Source organism: Coturnix japonica, chromosome 3 (assembly GCF_001577835.2).
Source record: "Coturnix japonica isolate 7356 chromosome 3, Coturnix japonica 2.1, whole genome shotgun sequence".
In the NCBI taxonomy this organism is placed as follows: Eukaryota; Metazoa; Chordata; class Aves; order Galliformes; family Phasianidae; genus Coturnix; species Coturnix japonica.
The window spans coordinates 17,292,291-17,308,891 of NC_029518.1; the positions used below are offsets into that span (position 1 = coordinate 17,292,291).

At 34.1% G+C, this 16,601-nt stretch overlaps 1 protein-coding gene across 9 annotated transcripts in view; it reads left to right on the plus strand.

Moving 5' to 3' along the window:
- GPATCH2 (G-patch domain containing 2) overlaps positions 1–16,601 on the plus strand; it is a 96,337-nt gene that overhangs the window by 34,040 nt on the left and 45,696 nt on the right. The window contains exon 6 of one of the 9 annotated variants that reach the window (XM_015857264.2): positions 1,014–2,471. The exons of the other annotated variants lie outside the window; for them this stretch is intronic. Within the exon in view, the coding sequence (XP_015712750.1) occupies positions 1,014–1,025 (12 nt within the window). The 3' untranslated portion in view covers positions 1,026–2,471. Of the gene's footprint in view, positions 1–1,013; positions 2,472–16,601 lie in introns of those variants that run through there. 9 annotated transcript variants of the gene reach the window in all.

Genomic DNA, 16,601 nt, shown 5'->3' on the forward strand with positions numbered 1-16,601 from the left:
ATACCTGCTTTATACTGTGCTGGTTCTTCCTCTTGCAACAGTTCAGGTTTGCAAGACCCATTTTTGAGCTATGTCAGTTTACAAGACTGGGAAAGAAGGAACAAAATCAGACTTTTCTCTTTAGATTAGATTTCTGTGATAGGAAAATGAAGTTGACAGCAGGATGGAAAGGGGGAGAAAGTAGGGCAGCCCCTTTCAGCAGCTGTGAGTCATTTAGGACAGTCTTTGTTTCCTGGTGGGATTTTGCTGTTGTGTTTTGTTTATATGACTTAGAAATTTCATTGAGAAATGAAACCAACCCAGCACAAGCTCATGGAGCCTTAAAACCTCTCTGGTTTTGGTGCACCAATTACAGTCTTTTCGACTACTTGAAGCTTCATATTTATTTTTGCCACCAGTGTATATCCACTGTGGGATTAGGAAGTGCGTCTGTTGTTGCCTTTAGTGGACTTGAAGTAGCATTGCAGAAGTTCTGTTATTGATTTGACTAAGAAAAGTGTAGACGGTGTGTACTCACATTGTCAAAAATAAAAAAAGCCTGTATCAACTGATTAAGCACTTTTGTCTCTTAAAACTTGTCAGATTTAATTGAGTGGTTAAGAGTCAACTTTAGCAGAAACTTAGTCTCACCTAGTCTTTTGGCTAACTTAATTGTACTCAACATTGAAAGGGTGCACACAGCCTCTTGATAGAGATTTATGTTCTTGGCCAGGTGCTTAAATTTTACAGGAAAACATTTAAATTCAAGTGCTTTGGTAGTCCTACATCAGACACAGACTTAGGTGTTACATCCTTGTACTTGTTTTCTGTTCTCACAAAGTAACAGGTACTTTCAGATGTAAAAATATCTGTCCCTGACACAAGGAGGTAAAAACAGATGTGCAAAGAAGATTGAGAGAAGTAGTGTAGTGGGGTATTTGACTGTTAGTTTGTAAATAAGAATAAGCTGGTTTTTTTGTTGTTGTTTTTTAATTAACTTGTCAATATACATCAACCGGTTTTCCCATGGGCAGCATTGCAGATGAGGATCTTCCAAAGGGAATTAACTGGAGGAAGGGTGAAAGCTGCACTGATGAGTTCATGAAGAATGTAATATGCACAAGAGACTGGAAGAAATCATCAAAGCGAATGCTGAAAGAATTTTAAATAAATAAATAAATAAATAAATTGCAGAAACTTGTCTATGTCAAAGGAGAAGGGACATGACATAAAACAAAGCAGGAGAAAATGTGTGCAGGGCATGAAAAATGTGACAAAAAGCTCAAATTAGATTTTGTGCTGTTGGTGGTAGAATTCAAATAATCCTCTAGTCTGAAACCTGAACCTTTGCTTCAGTTGAATATATCTGAAAAGGAGAAAGGCTGAGATATTAGTATTACTGCTAATCATAGTTCTGTAGAATTGTCTAAAGATTTTGGAAATAGGAACGGGTTTTATATTCCTTTCAGTTGGAGGCATGGATTTTATTATTTATTTATTTATTTATTTAGTTCAATTTTGTTGTTTTTAAGGACTGCATTAGTACTAAACTGAACTTGAGACATTGTTTTCAGGAAAGGAGTTGAGCTAAGAAATGAATGATAGAAGATAAACACATTTGAGGGCCTGTTCTGTACTTCAGGATCTCAGCAGCCTCCTTTTTTTTTTCAGGGTGCAGAGTTAAATGTGTGAGGAGCTGGCAGATGCTCTGAATAGTTTGAGTCTCTATTTGAAACTAGCTGAAACTATTTAGATGGAATGCATTGCTGAAAGTACTTTCCTATTCTAATCAAGCAGACCCCAGCTCCAGTCTGTTGAGCACAATGGAAAACTGAACATTTGTTCAAGGGTGTCTACAAAGAGGAAAGTTCAGGGAGAATGGCTGTTAAGAACTCTATCTAAGTGAAGTGCAGACTGACAGCCAGGCTTTATTAATTGTATTGGAGGTGATCAACAACAGCAGTTAAAGAGCTGGTTCCATGGAAGTATTTTCACAGGTTTAATTCAGAGTTTACTTTGGCTTTTAACTTAAGAACTTATGTAGACAGTGGGACTTGTAAAGAATGATGCAAAACACTAATGCTAGCTGTTTGTTTCATCAATTTCCTTTCCTTTCTTCTGTCACCATTCTACCTCTAACAGACATTTCTATTGGTGGAGTTTCCATGTAGTGTATAGAAATGCTTTGGGTAATAGTGCCAAATGGAACCTTTGCTGATTTAAGATGGTAACGCTTATTCTATAGACTATGTTACTAGTTATCAGTAACTGTATTTGAGGTGAAACAACAAAACAAAACAAAAACACAACAACACAAAAACCTGAATGTCTTTTATTGGGTGAGTTAAGAAGTTCAATTATTTGCTTGCTTAAGCCTGAATTCAGAAATTTTTCTCTGCTTTCATACTGTCACAATGTTATTATGTTTCCAAGCCTAATTTTTCTGGTGGTCTAATTAGCAGACAGAGGAGGCTGATTTAAAAAAAAAAAAAAAAAAAGACATCTACTGGTTTTGACACTGAGAATTAATTATGAAATAAAAGACAGATTTGTGCTCAGGCTAGAATTAGCCTAGCAGTTCAAAATATAAGCAGTCACCTTGGAATCATGTAACAAAAAGTGACACTCTTTCTTTTATTATAGGCTAAATATATCTTGTGAACTTTCGTTGGATAAATAATGTGTGTGTCAGTTCTATCTGTTATTCTGTTTAATTAATTTGGAAAATAGTTGTTGCTTTTCCTTTGACAAGCACAGAGTTCATGTTTGTTAAATGCTTCAAAAAACGTAACCATTTCTTTTAAGTGGTTTAGATTATTATCAGAGGTTTTTCATTCTCACTACAAAGAGGTGACATTCAGCACATGGTCGGTAGTTGATTTTAAATGAAGTAAAGTTTCAAAAGAGTACCTATAATACTGTTTTTCAAACTCTTTAATTAGCTTTTGCATGGAAAACCTTACACAAAATGCTGGCATAGTATTTTGCTCTTGTTCCTTGAAAGTGAACACAATTTGAATGCCATTAATGCATCTTTCCTTATTTTATGGCAACAAAGACTCCTCCAAATATCTTGTGCTGGTTAATACAGGAAAAAACACCCTATTGTGACAGTGTGTTAATCTTGAGCGCACAAAGAACCAGTGGAGGGTAAGAGGAGGACATCTGTTGGATAAGCTTTCAATATGATGAGAATGATAAGAGACCTATAACTGGTGCAAAAAAGGCTAATCTTTTACAGCATGTGATTAAAACCAATACATATATTCTTTTCAGAATTTGTTTATTTGTGCCTAGTTTAATAGCCATGTAGTTCATAAATAAGCAAAGAGAGAACTTGCATTTGATAAAACTGGCCAGTCAACCTGCCACAGTTCATACTAGCTACAGCAGTAACTTTAAGTTTTCAGGCCTACGTGTTCTGACTGGATTATTTTTATAATGAATTGTCACTCTGATGGTTGATCCTCTGCTACCTCTTTTACGTGTTTTTTTTTTACCACAATAGTGGTTGTCATAATTCTATAGGAGGAATTGGTAGGAAAAGTTGTACTATTTTGTAGAAACAATTCTTTAGCAGATCAAGAAATTGTGAATCATCTTAGAGTTTTGCATAACATTTTAAAGTGTTATTACAATAAACAGGTGGCTGTGAAGAATAGAAAGAAGATGCTGAGAAATCAGCTTTTGTTAACAGATAATGTGTTTCCTCTCGGTTCAAGAGAAGGAAGTTCTTGCCCTTGTCTCTTTTAGTATTTTTTTTGAGGAGTGGTATGCATCTTTTATATATGTCAATTCAGGTAGTTTTATCTGCCTTTTTGTAAACTCTTGGCATATCATCACTATGCACAAGCTTGTTGTACTTAATAATGTTTCCATTGAGAGGTATGTATTGTCACTTCCTAACACTGGTGAAGCTTTGTTTGGAGTCATAACTGATAGAATTGTGTTCATGTATTTTTCTTAAAGTGAAGGATGTAGAGGCTTTTGATGCCAACTAAATAAATGAAATAAATGTAGGGTGGAGTCAGTTCTTTGCTCATTAAATCAAATCCAGAAGTACCTGCTGTAGTATTATTTGGCTGTAAACCAAAAACAAGCATGGTTTAGTTAAAACTAGTTAAGAAGGAAGAGGAGGAATCATTTAATCAAATTTATGCAGCTTTCTGAAAGTTGCTGGAACTAAAGTGGTTGGTGATGTAATGTATGAAGTTGAAGAGTATTTTGCTGTGATGGAGAAAACTAATGGAAACATTCACTTGGGGTAAGACAAATGGTATTAAATGAGAAAACACACCATGAATTGCAAATGGAGCTGAGTTAATTTGTTGCTACAGTAGTGTTGCCCTACTGTTAAATGAAGGCTGTGTAATTATCTTGCTGGCAGAGATAATGTCAAAACCTCATTTCTCCTTACATGCCTCATTTTTACATGAGGGCTAATTGAGCTGCAAGGTGACAACTGATTATATATGGCTATCATCAGGTCCTCTTGCTCAATTTGCAAATAATGTTATCTTTTTTAAGTGATGATTTTTATCACATCAGATTGAGGCATTAAAGAAACTTTTATAAAGCTGTTTTAGTAATCTGAACATTGCACTTCTGTCTCCATTTTATTTATGTTTTTCAGTATTAATTAATTCTTCCTCAAAGATTCTTGACATCCATTTTCTTTCAATCCACTTATTTGAAGCATATACAGACGTATATTAGATAGTTTGTTTCATGTTTTTTTAGTTGTCATGAATTAAAAGATCCTTTGCAGTCCAAAATATATTAATTTTTCTTTAACTTTCTTGTTGGCATTCTAAATTCATTATTGAATTCATTCTTGAAGCCACTAGAAACTAATCACTTGGAAAGGAGGTCAAGAAACTTTTCTCTACCTTAAGAAATGCAAGGATCAGTAAGTCATGTCTCTTGAGCTGTGGTGCTGCACACAGTGGTACATGTAACTGGCATAGAGGCACAAGTACAGAGATTGTGTGACACAGTAGCATGCTTGAAGGCAATGGAAATGTTGGGTGCAAGAATGCTGCTTTTAATACTTTATATAAAACATCATTGAATTTTCTTCTTCTTCTTCTTCTTCTTATTTATTTATTTATTTATTTTGCAAATAGGTTCTTGAATGCCAACGTTTCTTTGCTATTGCAGAACTAAAGTCCTGGAACCTGTGACCATTTGGTGTGATGCTTTTTCTTGGTCTCCTCAGTCACATTTAAAAATCCCTATGTTTTGTTTTGTTTTAAGTCCAGGTGTGATCACAAAACTGATTTATTCATTTATTTATCTTAATTCCAGTACTGGAATGTAGCAGTCAGAATTTACTTATTTTTGCCCCAAAACTGTGAGCTACAGAAGCAAAGCATGAGAGAAGCCTTAAAAGCATGTCGTGAGATAAAGAAACCACATTTTCAAAACCTGGCACTAATCCTGAGGTGGAGAGGGCAGTTCTCGTAGATATACTAAGTAATCTTGCTTCAGTTGGGAAAACTATTCATAAAATATATACAATATATTTGCCAGATAATAGGTTCTGAAATGATTTAATGATCTTAGTTTCTTGACTACTCTGTCTTATTGCAGATACATCTTGCTTTTATGTGGAACCTGAAATGTTTGATACCTTTGTAATGATTATTTTTGTTGTAGAGGATTCAAACACTTTCCAAACTCTTAATGTAGTAATAAGTAGGGATTTTCTTGTTGCCGAAATGATATTACGTTTAAATTAGGAAAATAATTTTAATTGTAAAGTCCCAGATTACACTGAGATTGTTTGTGTTGTATTACATAAATAATAAATAAAAATAAATAAAAATAAATAAAATAAAAAAATAAATAATAAATAATAAATGATAAATAAATAAAAATTATGATTTTTAGCTGACTAGAGTTTAACAATGAGACCTTCAGGTGTGCTAAACCCCTATACTTACTCAGGATTCAAAGCAACTATACACTTTCATTCTAATATGTTTTAGTAAACTTCAATATGTATTTTTAAAATTAATAAATATGTAGATTTTTGTCTTGATTGGATATGATAAAGTTCTGCCCTTAATCACAGTTTCAAGTGAAATGATGATGAGAAACTATTGAAATTAAGTCTTCTATTTTACCTTATACTGGGGAACAACAGACTGAAGCTTTGCTTTGATGTGAAATACCTTAAAAATACTTCAGGATTTTCTTATACTGACAGCCTTTTTCAGACTTTTTGTGTCTTGTAGTGTCTTTCTTAGATGCTCACTTCTATTAGAAATGCCATGACTGAGTAACTGAGACCTTAGAGCATTTTTGCAGTATTAGATAGTTCTGTAGTTGGAAATTAAATGATACTGCATTAACGAAGAAAAAAAAAATACTCCAACACAGCCCTGTGTGTCACTTGGTTGTGTGACATCTGGGAGAGAAAAAAATTACAGAACTTTTCCTGAATGAAAGGAGTTACTTGAAAGTGAAATGTGTAAATCCATCACTGATATTTTAATAATGTTAGGTCATGTTGAGTTCTGTATAATTTAATCATTTCATGTATGTTTGCATTTCTGTATGAGACTCTGTCGGAAAATACCTTTTTAATGACTGACTTAAAGCCTAAGCTACTTTTTGTAATAATACCATTCCTTTTTGTAATAATAACATTCCATGTTTCTGTCTGTATATGGAAGAAACTGGAACTAGGAGGATCCTGATAATCTAACAGTACCAGAAAACTGAAAAGCTTTGTGAAGGGGCTTAACCAGCATGCGTAACCATGACCCAGAGCAGACTTTGCTTTTGTTTTTCTAAAATTGCACCTTTGCAATAACCTTTAGGTAAAAGTGTTTCTGCTGTGTACTGTGGACTTTTGGTTAACCCTCCTCACTGGCTTAGCTTATGCCTGAACAGAATTTCGGATCTTTTCATTCACTAATACCTTTGATTAAAAGGTTGGCTTGTTCCATCCCTTTTAAAATGGCTTCCTTTAATAAAGAGTAGAAGCATTGCTCATGGTTTCCATATATCGTGTTTTAGTGTTTGTAGAATACTGTGGGCAATTGAGAAATCAGCAGGTTGTTTTAATAATAGAAGGGCTACTCTAAAAGAAATGCCTCTTATGTTATTATGTTGGCTCTTGATGTCAGAGGTGGATGATGGTGGTATGGCAGTAGAGGATGAACCTTCCCACCAATATTTCATTACATGTTGTTGCTGTCTGCAGGTGGCAGCAGAGGGTTAGCCTGACAAAATGGCATCTGACATGGGTGTGTGTATGAATCAAAGGTGTGGAATTTAACTCCACTAGTTGGAAAAAATTGCATTCATTGGCATTCATTAAAGCTTGCTGAATGTTTATGGGGACCAGACATGGATGTGAGCACATTGAGGTGGTGGGTGATATGTCCCAGCAGAGGTGACAGACTGCGGGTCACCTCTTCCAATGTGGGTTTTTATAAGCACAGTATGAAGAATCTTGTTCATCACTGGTTAAAAGATATAGATTATGCGGTGGATGTGTTGAAAAGTAATGCTCTGTTGCTCATTAATTTGCTCTATTAAATTGTGTTGTGCTCTCTGTATGTTGTAGTTTTTGTGGAAATTAAGATAGATAGGAAGCATTACTTTCAGAGCAACCTTATGATGGCTAGTGGAAGGTAAATTTATACTTCATAAGATTTTTGTTTTAGAAATATTAGTTGTTCTAATGAAGAAAAAAATGAAGTGAGAATTAAGTATTACACTAGAAACAGAACATAATTTGTTAAGTTGTAGGAATGGAAGATTTGATGAGGATCCAGTGTTCTGTCAAGAAAGCATTTCCCTTTTTTGCAAGGAAATTAACATTCATACACTTCAGTATGTACCAATGCTGGCAAAAACTGAGGTACTGGGTAACCACTTCAGTTTTTAAAATAATTATGTGGAGGGGAAAAAAAAAATAAAAAAAATCATGAAATTACATAATTCTTCCAGTGAAATATTTTTCTTTATTATTTTTGATTTATTTAAACTTTGCACATTGTACATCATATTATTTTGTAGTCTTAAGAAAGCTTGTCTAAAAAGTGCACTGCCATTGCACTTCCTCATAGCTACATAAAATATGTATTTTTGTTTTGTTTTACAAATATAGGAGAGTTATAGCACCAACACACTGGATTGTGAAAGAGGAATAAAATTGTATTGTGCTGCTAAAGAATTAGAACTTCAGAGACATTCTGAAGCATCTTCACCTACCTTAACTGTAGGTGAAACATGGCATTCTGAAATGTCCAGGATAATGGTTCCAAACCTACAAGAGTAACATCAGTGATATTTTCTGTGGATGCCTCTCAAGCCTTGCTGAGCTCTGTGGATGCTGGGCTGCCCTAGCAAGTGACCTCATAATTTCCAGAAGCAGGTGGAGGTGGCAATTATAGCTATGGCCACTATCTTGAACCTTCTGTAGAAAGTGATGAATTGTAAATGGCTAGATCCAGTGCACAACAATAAAATCAAATAAATCTTCAGCGTGTAATAATGACAAGACTGAAAGACTGGCAGTTATAACAAGGCTGCTGTTGTCACCCACTTTACTGTAGCCTTGATATCCATCATTATCAGCTGGAGCTAGCTCAAGAGTCGGACAAGAAGGTCTGAAGAAGGATGAGTTGTTTGCGCTGAAGCGTCCAGTAGGTCCCATCTGGCTGAGAGTAAATGGGATTTTTTTTTGCCTGTTCACTGGGCCAGAGCTGTCCATCATTTTGGGCAGATATCTGATCACTTCATGCTGTGGGACAATATGGCTTTGTGCTGTTTGGCACAGCAATGGCAATTAAAATAACTAAACTTTTCATTTACTTTGAGCTTCTGTTTTACCTTAGCCAAAGGTGATCCTAAGAAGGAATCTTTACATTAATGGAGCTTTTATTTATTCGAGACATGAAATCAAATTAGACAGATCAGTGGCAAGTTAATGAAAACATTGAGGTGGTAATGGAAAAAGATTCAAGGAATTCTTTTGTTTTCCCCACAGCATGCTTTAAATTACCTGAAAATATCTAAACACAACAGAAATTGGCAAAAATTTGGAAACATAACTGCTGCTATGGAAATGGAAGAATTGGTAGCCCCCAGCAAGTTTCTTGTAATTACTATTAATCCTAATTGTCTTAATGCATCTTAACTCAGTACTTTTCTTCTGCTAAATACAACTCTTCTGGGTTTACGTTGCATATGTAACTTTCAAGTGTATTAATCAGACAAGCATGAAAGATTATTTAAATAATTGCTGTACACCAGAAATAAAAATGTGAAGACTGAAAACTACTTAGTTTAACATGGCAGCTTATCTAATATTCGTTTGATCTTTAGACTTTTCAATAAGATCATAGGATTAATCAACATAACATGTTAATCAGTGAATCCCGGATTGATTTCCCCCTTCCCCCCCTTAGGTATAGCAGTTTTTCAACAGAAAACAATTGAGTTTATTGAATATTAATTTATGAAGTCAATATAATTGCTCTCTGCAAATCTGTTTTGTTCTTGTGTTTTAAGAAACATAGTGGCATGAAAAAAGAATCCTGTCAGATGTCATCATTTTGAAGTGAAGGTGATTTTATTAGAGGATAGAAATTTATAGTGTCTGGATTGCAAGCGGCTTAACAGCAGTTTCTTCTGTAAAGCTGTCTTGTTTTACATTCATGGTAGGTTCTTACATGGCTTAATCCCAGCTTTAAAAGATTCAAAGTTGTGAATTGATGCATTACAGGTATGCAGAGTCAGGTGTTCTTTTAATTTTTAGAGTATTAAGTGCAAAGAGAGAATAATATTCAGGTTTGTATGTTCTTTTGTTTGTATTTCAGAACCGTTACATCATATACGTGCCTTAGCTGTCTGACAATAGTTGTTGAACAAACATTTTAATATGCATGATTAAAAGAGAAGTGTTCTGAGATTTCAGTTCTTCCATATTAGCAGGTTTGATAGCTAATAATGTCCAGGCAAACTATTATACAGTCACTCATTTTTATTTTCTTTTTTTTTCCTTATTTCATGATAAATCTTTGAGCCTAGAGGCATCAGATGCATTTGTTTTCTCTGCATTTTAGAGTCTTGATGGAATAACAACTTCCAAATTTAAAATACTGGCCCATTGTATTCCAACTCAGTAGGCTTATCTTGAAACAGCAGTAGCCGCATGAAAATATATGTCAAGAACACTGTTTTCTCATATTGGAATTTAGGCAATTTGTTTTCAGTCAAGAGAGCTGTTTCTAACCTATTTTTGGAGCCCCTTTGTGGCCTGACCATACGTTCTAACATAATTTATGGTGGCACTGTAACATATGGACTTTTCATCATTGTCCAGCTGAAATTCTCTGTTGGATGTGGATGCTACCCATATACACAAGCTCCCAAAGCAGGTATTTTAGAGAGCAGTTTAGTTTTGTGTAATCTGAATTCATCACTGTGCCTAGCATGGAGCTGGGGTTGTTCCATTTTTTGAGGTGTTTTATTTAGCAATAGTAAGATATTTCTACGTGCAAATGGAGCTTGATATTTTTAAAGTACTATGCTAAATAAATACCAGTTCATCATGAAACCACCTAACAAGACACAAAGCTTGAAGTTCTTATGAGAGTGAGAAGTACAAAAGTAGAAATGCTTTTGTTTTTCTTCCTTGTAACAGTGGACAGAAGAAATGACATGTGAGTGACATTAAGTACTTTGTAACAGTAACTGGCAACTGAAGTCATGAGTACATGATAGACAACATTAATTACTAATATCTTTTAGGGCAAAGTGGTTATAAAAATCTTTCTTCATATACCTCCAGTTCTTAAAATCTCTGTCCAACTGTACTGATGCACATTATTAATTTGTTACTGAAGGAAGACAATTCTCTTCATTCCTTAACTTATGCTTTTTTTTTTTCTTTTTTATGTCTTTATTTTCTATACCAGACAGATGTTAATTAGTCTATATGGAAGATAAAGGATTTTTACTGGCAGTTTTTCCAGAAGACAGCTGTATTTTTTCTGTTGGCTAATATCTTACTTGTTTACTACTAAAAGAATAAGCAGGTCTCAAAAGATGTAAACACCTACAGACTATGCTTCAATAAATATAGGGTTGTAGACAGGTTCCTTTCTTGAAACACAATTCAAATTTCTGAGCCTTTCTGAGGTCTACCTAAAAGTATAGCGTCTGTGGAAAGAATGCCATAGTGGATGTTTTGTTCAAGGGTAACAATCCCCACTGCTTCTCTTGAAGATCTCTGCTGGTCATGCCAGTAAGAGTAATACTCAAGAGAGCTCAAACTGCTTGATAAACTAGTCTACTGGTCCTGCTTTTAAAGAGCTTCCTGAGAGAATCAGAACACATTGCATCCCACTTGCCTGCTGATGCTCAAGATGAGCATCTACAACTCCAGTGTGATCTTCATGGTTAATTTGGAATATGTATTCTAAACGGTAGGATGTGTTATTTATTGAATGAACTTGGTTTGTGATACAAGTATCACAGTAATATGGTGGGATTGGCAGAGTTGTATTTTTAAAACCTTAGTATGAAATATCTCACAGCCAGATTACAGTCTCACAAACAGATGTTACTCTAGGGTGTTTATCACCTTTTCTACAGTAATATTTTTCTCTTCTAGAACACCACAGAACTCTCTAATTTGTTTTTGCTTTCACACAACAGCTCTTTTGGTATGTAAACAATTAGCATACAAATATATGTAAATTCACAATTCTATTCAAACAAACCTGTTGTTTAACTAAAATTATGGTGTAAACAGTTTCTGACAGGAGTCTTTTAGTCTTTTCTCAGCAGTACAAGATATGTTGTAATTCAGTACAACCAGTACAATTCCAAACAATCTCCAACTTCTACATGCAACAACAATTTCCTTTTCTTTTTTTTTTTTTAAATAACTCTTTCCTGCTTGATATTTACATTATAAAACAAAACAAAAAACCCTCACATTTGCAAAATGAGAAACCAATGCAAGAATGTTAAACAGATTTACTCTTGCTTTTTTGTTATTTTTGTTGTTTTGTTCAGTAGTACTTATATTTAGAAACAGTTATAAAATGGTTATGGGTATGATTCATCATTAGGCCCATTTTGTACTTACGTAGTGTGTTATTTTTTCTTGAATATAGAGAGCAAATATACCTTTATAGTATAAGCATCTGTGTATTGGGAAGTACCTAGCAAGTGAAGAAGTTCAGAATTTTTAAACAAGGTATATACTGTTACTGATATTTTGAATAATCTGGCTACTCTATGATTTGTGCTGTTTACTTTTGAAAGCAATTGTAGAGAAAAAACATTCCGTCATTTAAACCTGCAGCATGATCTAGTTATTTGGATATAGTCCTCAAGATAAGTTGTGAAAGACTTAAAATAGTCTTCTGTCATGTTAAGCTAAATTTTTGGAAATTATCCATGATAGTTGTTTAATTGCTTATCCAAATTATTATATCTCTTACTTAGCAAGTAGTATGTATTTGCACTAATTGTACTACCAAAATGTTTAATTACTAAATTAGTTGCATATTGGAGGGGGGGGGGCTTTGATGTGCCAGCTGAAAGCAAGTTTGTATCTAGCATTCTGTAGCAATTTTGTTTAAAGTAAATATTCAGTATTAAAATAGTATAGTATCATCTTGGTCTGAGTTTGAACAGAAACTATTCTGAGCAAACAGCTGGGAAATACTCATGTTGATGTAGCTGAAAGCAGGATAGGAATATACTAGATGATGAAACAGTAGAAATAATTGAATATGCTACATAGTATTGCTTTTTGTTATTGCAAAGTACATATAAGACCTTTTTTTTTTTTTTTTGTAACAGCAAATTTCTCATAACTGGTTTTCATCCCCACCTAACCCAGTCCTTCCCCTTCACCTGTAATGATTCAAATGGACCAACATTTATCTATCTTTTTAGTATATATACTACGTACTTAGTCACTGTGGACTATGCTTCTAGTCTTAGTCATATCAGTCAGTAGTATCAGATTTACTTAGCTTTCTTTCTAAATTGTTTTATTTGGCTGCTTGCTAAGAAACAGCCTTTCTTTTATGGTTTTTCTGCACAGTTTCAATCTTCTTGCTCTGACTCCCATCTCTCTGTATTTTTAGTTACAGTTTCTTGTTTAGTCTTGACAAAAGACATTTTTTACTTTGCTTACAATTCTTCCGAATTTGTTTTTGTAGCCTAAAATCAAGTGCAGCCTCTTATCTGAGTTAAAACTGTAGTTTAAGATTTACACTTCTTGAGAATTTTGTGTGGCTGGTTGTTCACAATCATGTAGCAGTTTATGTGAGGTACAAGGATTGTGGTTTCTTATTGCTGCCTATTGTTTGTTCAAGTACCTCTAAAAGCAGTTATTTGAATCTGGTGTTATGGTCTTCAGTCTTTATTACTCTTTTTTTTGTTACCCACCTTCCAATTTAAAAATGCTACTTTTTTCCTTCATCATTTTTCTACATAGCTGGAAAAATCTATCATTGATGCTTCCCTATGCATTTCAGTCCAGTGGTCTGTGATCTTTATTGTAAGATAGAGTTTGGTTTTTTTAATCAATTTAATAAAGATCTACCTTTTTTTTTTTTTTTTTTTTTTTTTTTTTTTTTTTTTTTGGCAATCATAAACTTTTAACTCCTATAATCAGAGATAACAATGTGTGTAATTTCCTTTAATAGTAACCTCTTGTTTTTGAAACGTTGTATGCCAAGCTTTCCCACTTCATACTAAGCCACAACAATACTTTACTAGTGAGTTAAGATGTGAGAAACTGGTGTTCTATCCCAGCTGTTAGTGTGTTCCTTGAATGTGTTCTGTTCCTGAAGTTATGGGCTGTTTTGTATCATGCATCTTTGGTTTTTGCATGTTTGTTTTTTACAAGAAACAAGAGCAAAAGACTGGATCTCGCTCTATCCCCTTGACCAATGTTTTAGAAAACTAGTATATTTTGAGAAGGACAGATAAGAGTTTTAATCCATAATTACCAAAAAAATCAGTCATCTTCTACTCAAATGACAGTTTCAAATCTGTGAAAACTGATGTGTGCATACTTGCCCCAATATCAACTGTTACATTGCACTGTACATGCTGTGATGTCTAACAATCAGCTTTGCATTCACAGGGCATGCGGTGTACTGTATTTCCCAATTCATGCTTTCAGTAAAAGGAATCCTCCTATTTTAGAAAGTCTATAAGATAAACAAACAAACTGATTTAAGAAATTTTCATTTCTTGATTTCTTTAAAATTTGCTGAAGTAACATGCTAGCATGTGAACTAATAGCATTCTTGGCCTGAGATCCTTTTCAAATTCATAAGTTTTTATCATGATTATAATTTTAGAGGGTACAACTTATAAGCTGAATATTATAAAAACATTGAGACTCTTCAGAAACATTGCACTTTAATTTATAATGTATAATCTATACATACTGTATAAACTATATAAACAATCAAGCAATCATGTCTTTCAGTGTTATCTATTGCCATCATTCCCCATGCATTGAGGCTCTCACTATAGCTACTACTATAAAACGTTCCCTAAGTACATAAAGGCTCTAATCGTTAAGATTTTTATTACCAGCCACACATACAGAGCTGCAAATTGCCTTGTTTCAGATTTATTATGTATTACTCCAGAAATTCTATAAAGATCAAAAGAACTGATTACAATGTTGACCTTTGCATTAACTCATCTGAATTTAAATTCAAGTGTTTGATTTGGGAAAATAAGTCCATTTATCATAGGTCTGCTACTGAGGGGATTGTGCAGCCCTGATTGGGAGTGCTGAGACCAAATTTATTTATTGAGCGTGGGCTTGAAAATTGTTTGTAGGACAAGAGGAACAAAAGTTTGACCTGCCATTGTGTTGCACCCAGGGAACAATGTGGCAGCTGCCCTTTTCTAAAAGCTTTCAGTCTTTTCTTGCTGAAGAGCTGAAGGATATTTATAGTTTAAATATATAGAACTATTTTGAAAATGCAAACCAGTGAGCTTTTTTGCACTGTGAGATAATTAGCTTCTAAATATAAGTGTTACAGTCTAGCATTATGAAAGATGATGTGATACTCTAGATCTTAATATTTCCCCTTTCAAATCTATTTGAAGTTTATTGTCCTACAAACATAAATATTTGAGTGTACATTTTAGAACTGGCTTCTCAGCTAATACAGGGAATGTTGTTTTATGAATTAAATGTAATTCATCTAATATGAATACTTAATACTAACCAAAAGCCTACTTCCTTTATTTTTAAAAGGGTAAGAAAAATCAGAATTTAAAGAGCTGAAAGTAACATGCAGAGCGATATCTTTGTAGTACAGCTCATTTTCTTGTGCAATACTAGAAAGGAGAGCTATGTCAATTAAGTGCAACTTATTATATGCTGTTTACAATAGTGCAAATGTTTGATATTGCATATCCAAGTTTAGCAAAATACAGTTCTATTTTATTCTTGAGTCAATCCATAGCGCCATATGGTGGTGTTTGCTTATGTTGCCTTCCACTAGAAATGCATTTACTTGTGATAAACTAGTATCTTACCTAAAGATGAATTGAGTCAGTTCAGAGAATTCAGGCAGTGTGGAAAAGTATCACAGTAGGTATGAGGAATCTTTCATAAGGATTCGAGGATGTTATCCCAGTGGATCATAAAATATTGTAGAAGGTAACTTCAGAAACTTTAAGCTTAAATACAAAAGGAAAATAAATTGTTGTCCTTTGTAACTATGAAATCTGGCTATAAATGGGAGTTTTTGTAGCTAATACACTTTCACCTTGGATGAGAGCTAATACTTCCACCCCTGCAGTTCTTTCCTCTAAACTAGTTTAGTCAAATATCAGGATAAGCTGGGGAAAACTGTAGTAGGGCAAGTGGGTCTGCATCACTTAGTTCATTTGAAGTTACAAAGAGTTTTATTTCCTCTGCAGTGATGTCCAGTCACTGGTTGGTGTCCACCAGTGCTTTATATTCCTATATATTTGTTATGGCCTTACTCGTCTCTGCAGTTCTATCCACTGTACTTATTACTACACATAATACATGCATATCCTCACCTCATTTGAGTATAACATAGGACCTTAAATAGGTCCGTGGCGTTGTAGTGTCATGAGTTCTTTTTTGTAGCATCTTTTTAAAGCTATTTCTAATATCTGACACCTACACAATTTAAACCTGTCAGGAAGTATATGTACAGCTGTGCTACTGCTGGAACTTTAGTAAGCAAATGCCACAGATGGGAATTGGCAGCAAATGAAATGCAAATTTAATAACTCACTTGGTAAGCTGTGCCTGGAATTGTACCACAACCAACTTGAAGGGCAAGCGCTGTATCGAGCAAGTTGTGTTATATGCACAACCACTAGGATGTCTTTGGATCTTTTAAGAGTCTACCATGGTTTTCTATTATGTAGGGTTTTATATCGTACAAAGAGAACCTTAAAACATTCTTACTGATAAAAAGACATTTGATAGTAAGATAAATACATTTTATTCTTTAAATCTAAGTGGATTTGATGGTTGATGACTTAGCACAGTCCATTCATGAGCTTTTAGTACAATACATCTTTGGTATCTGCATTATGTTCAAAATCTTGAACTGCAACAC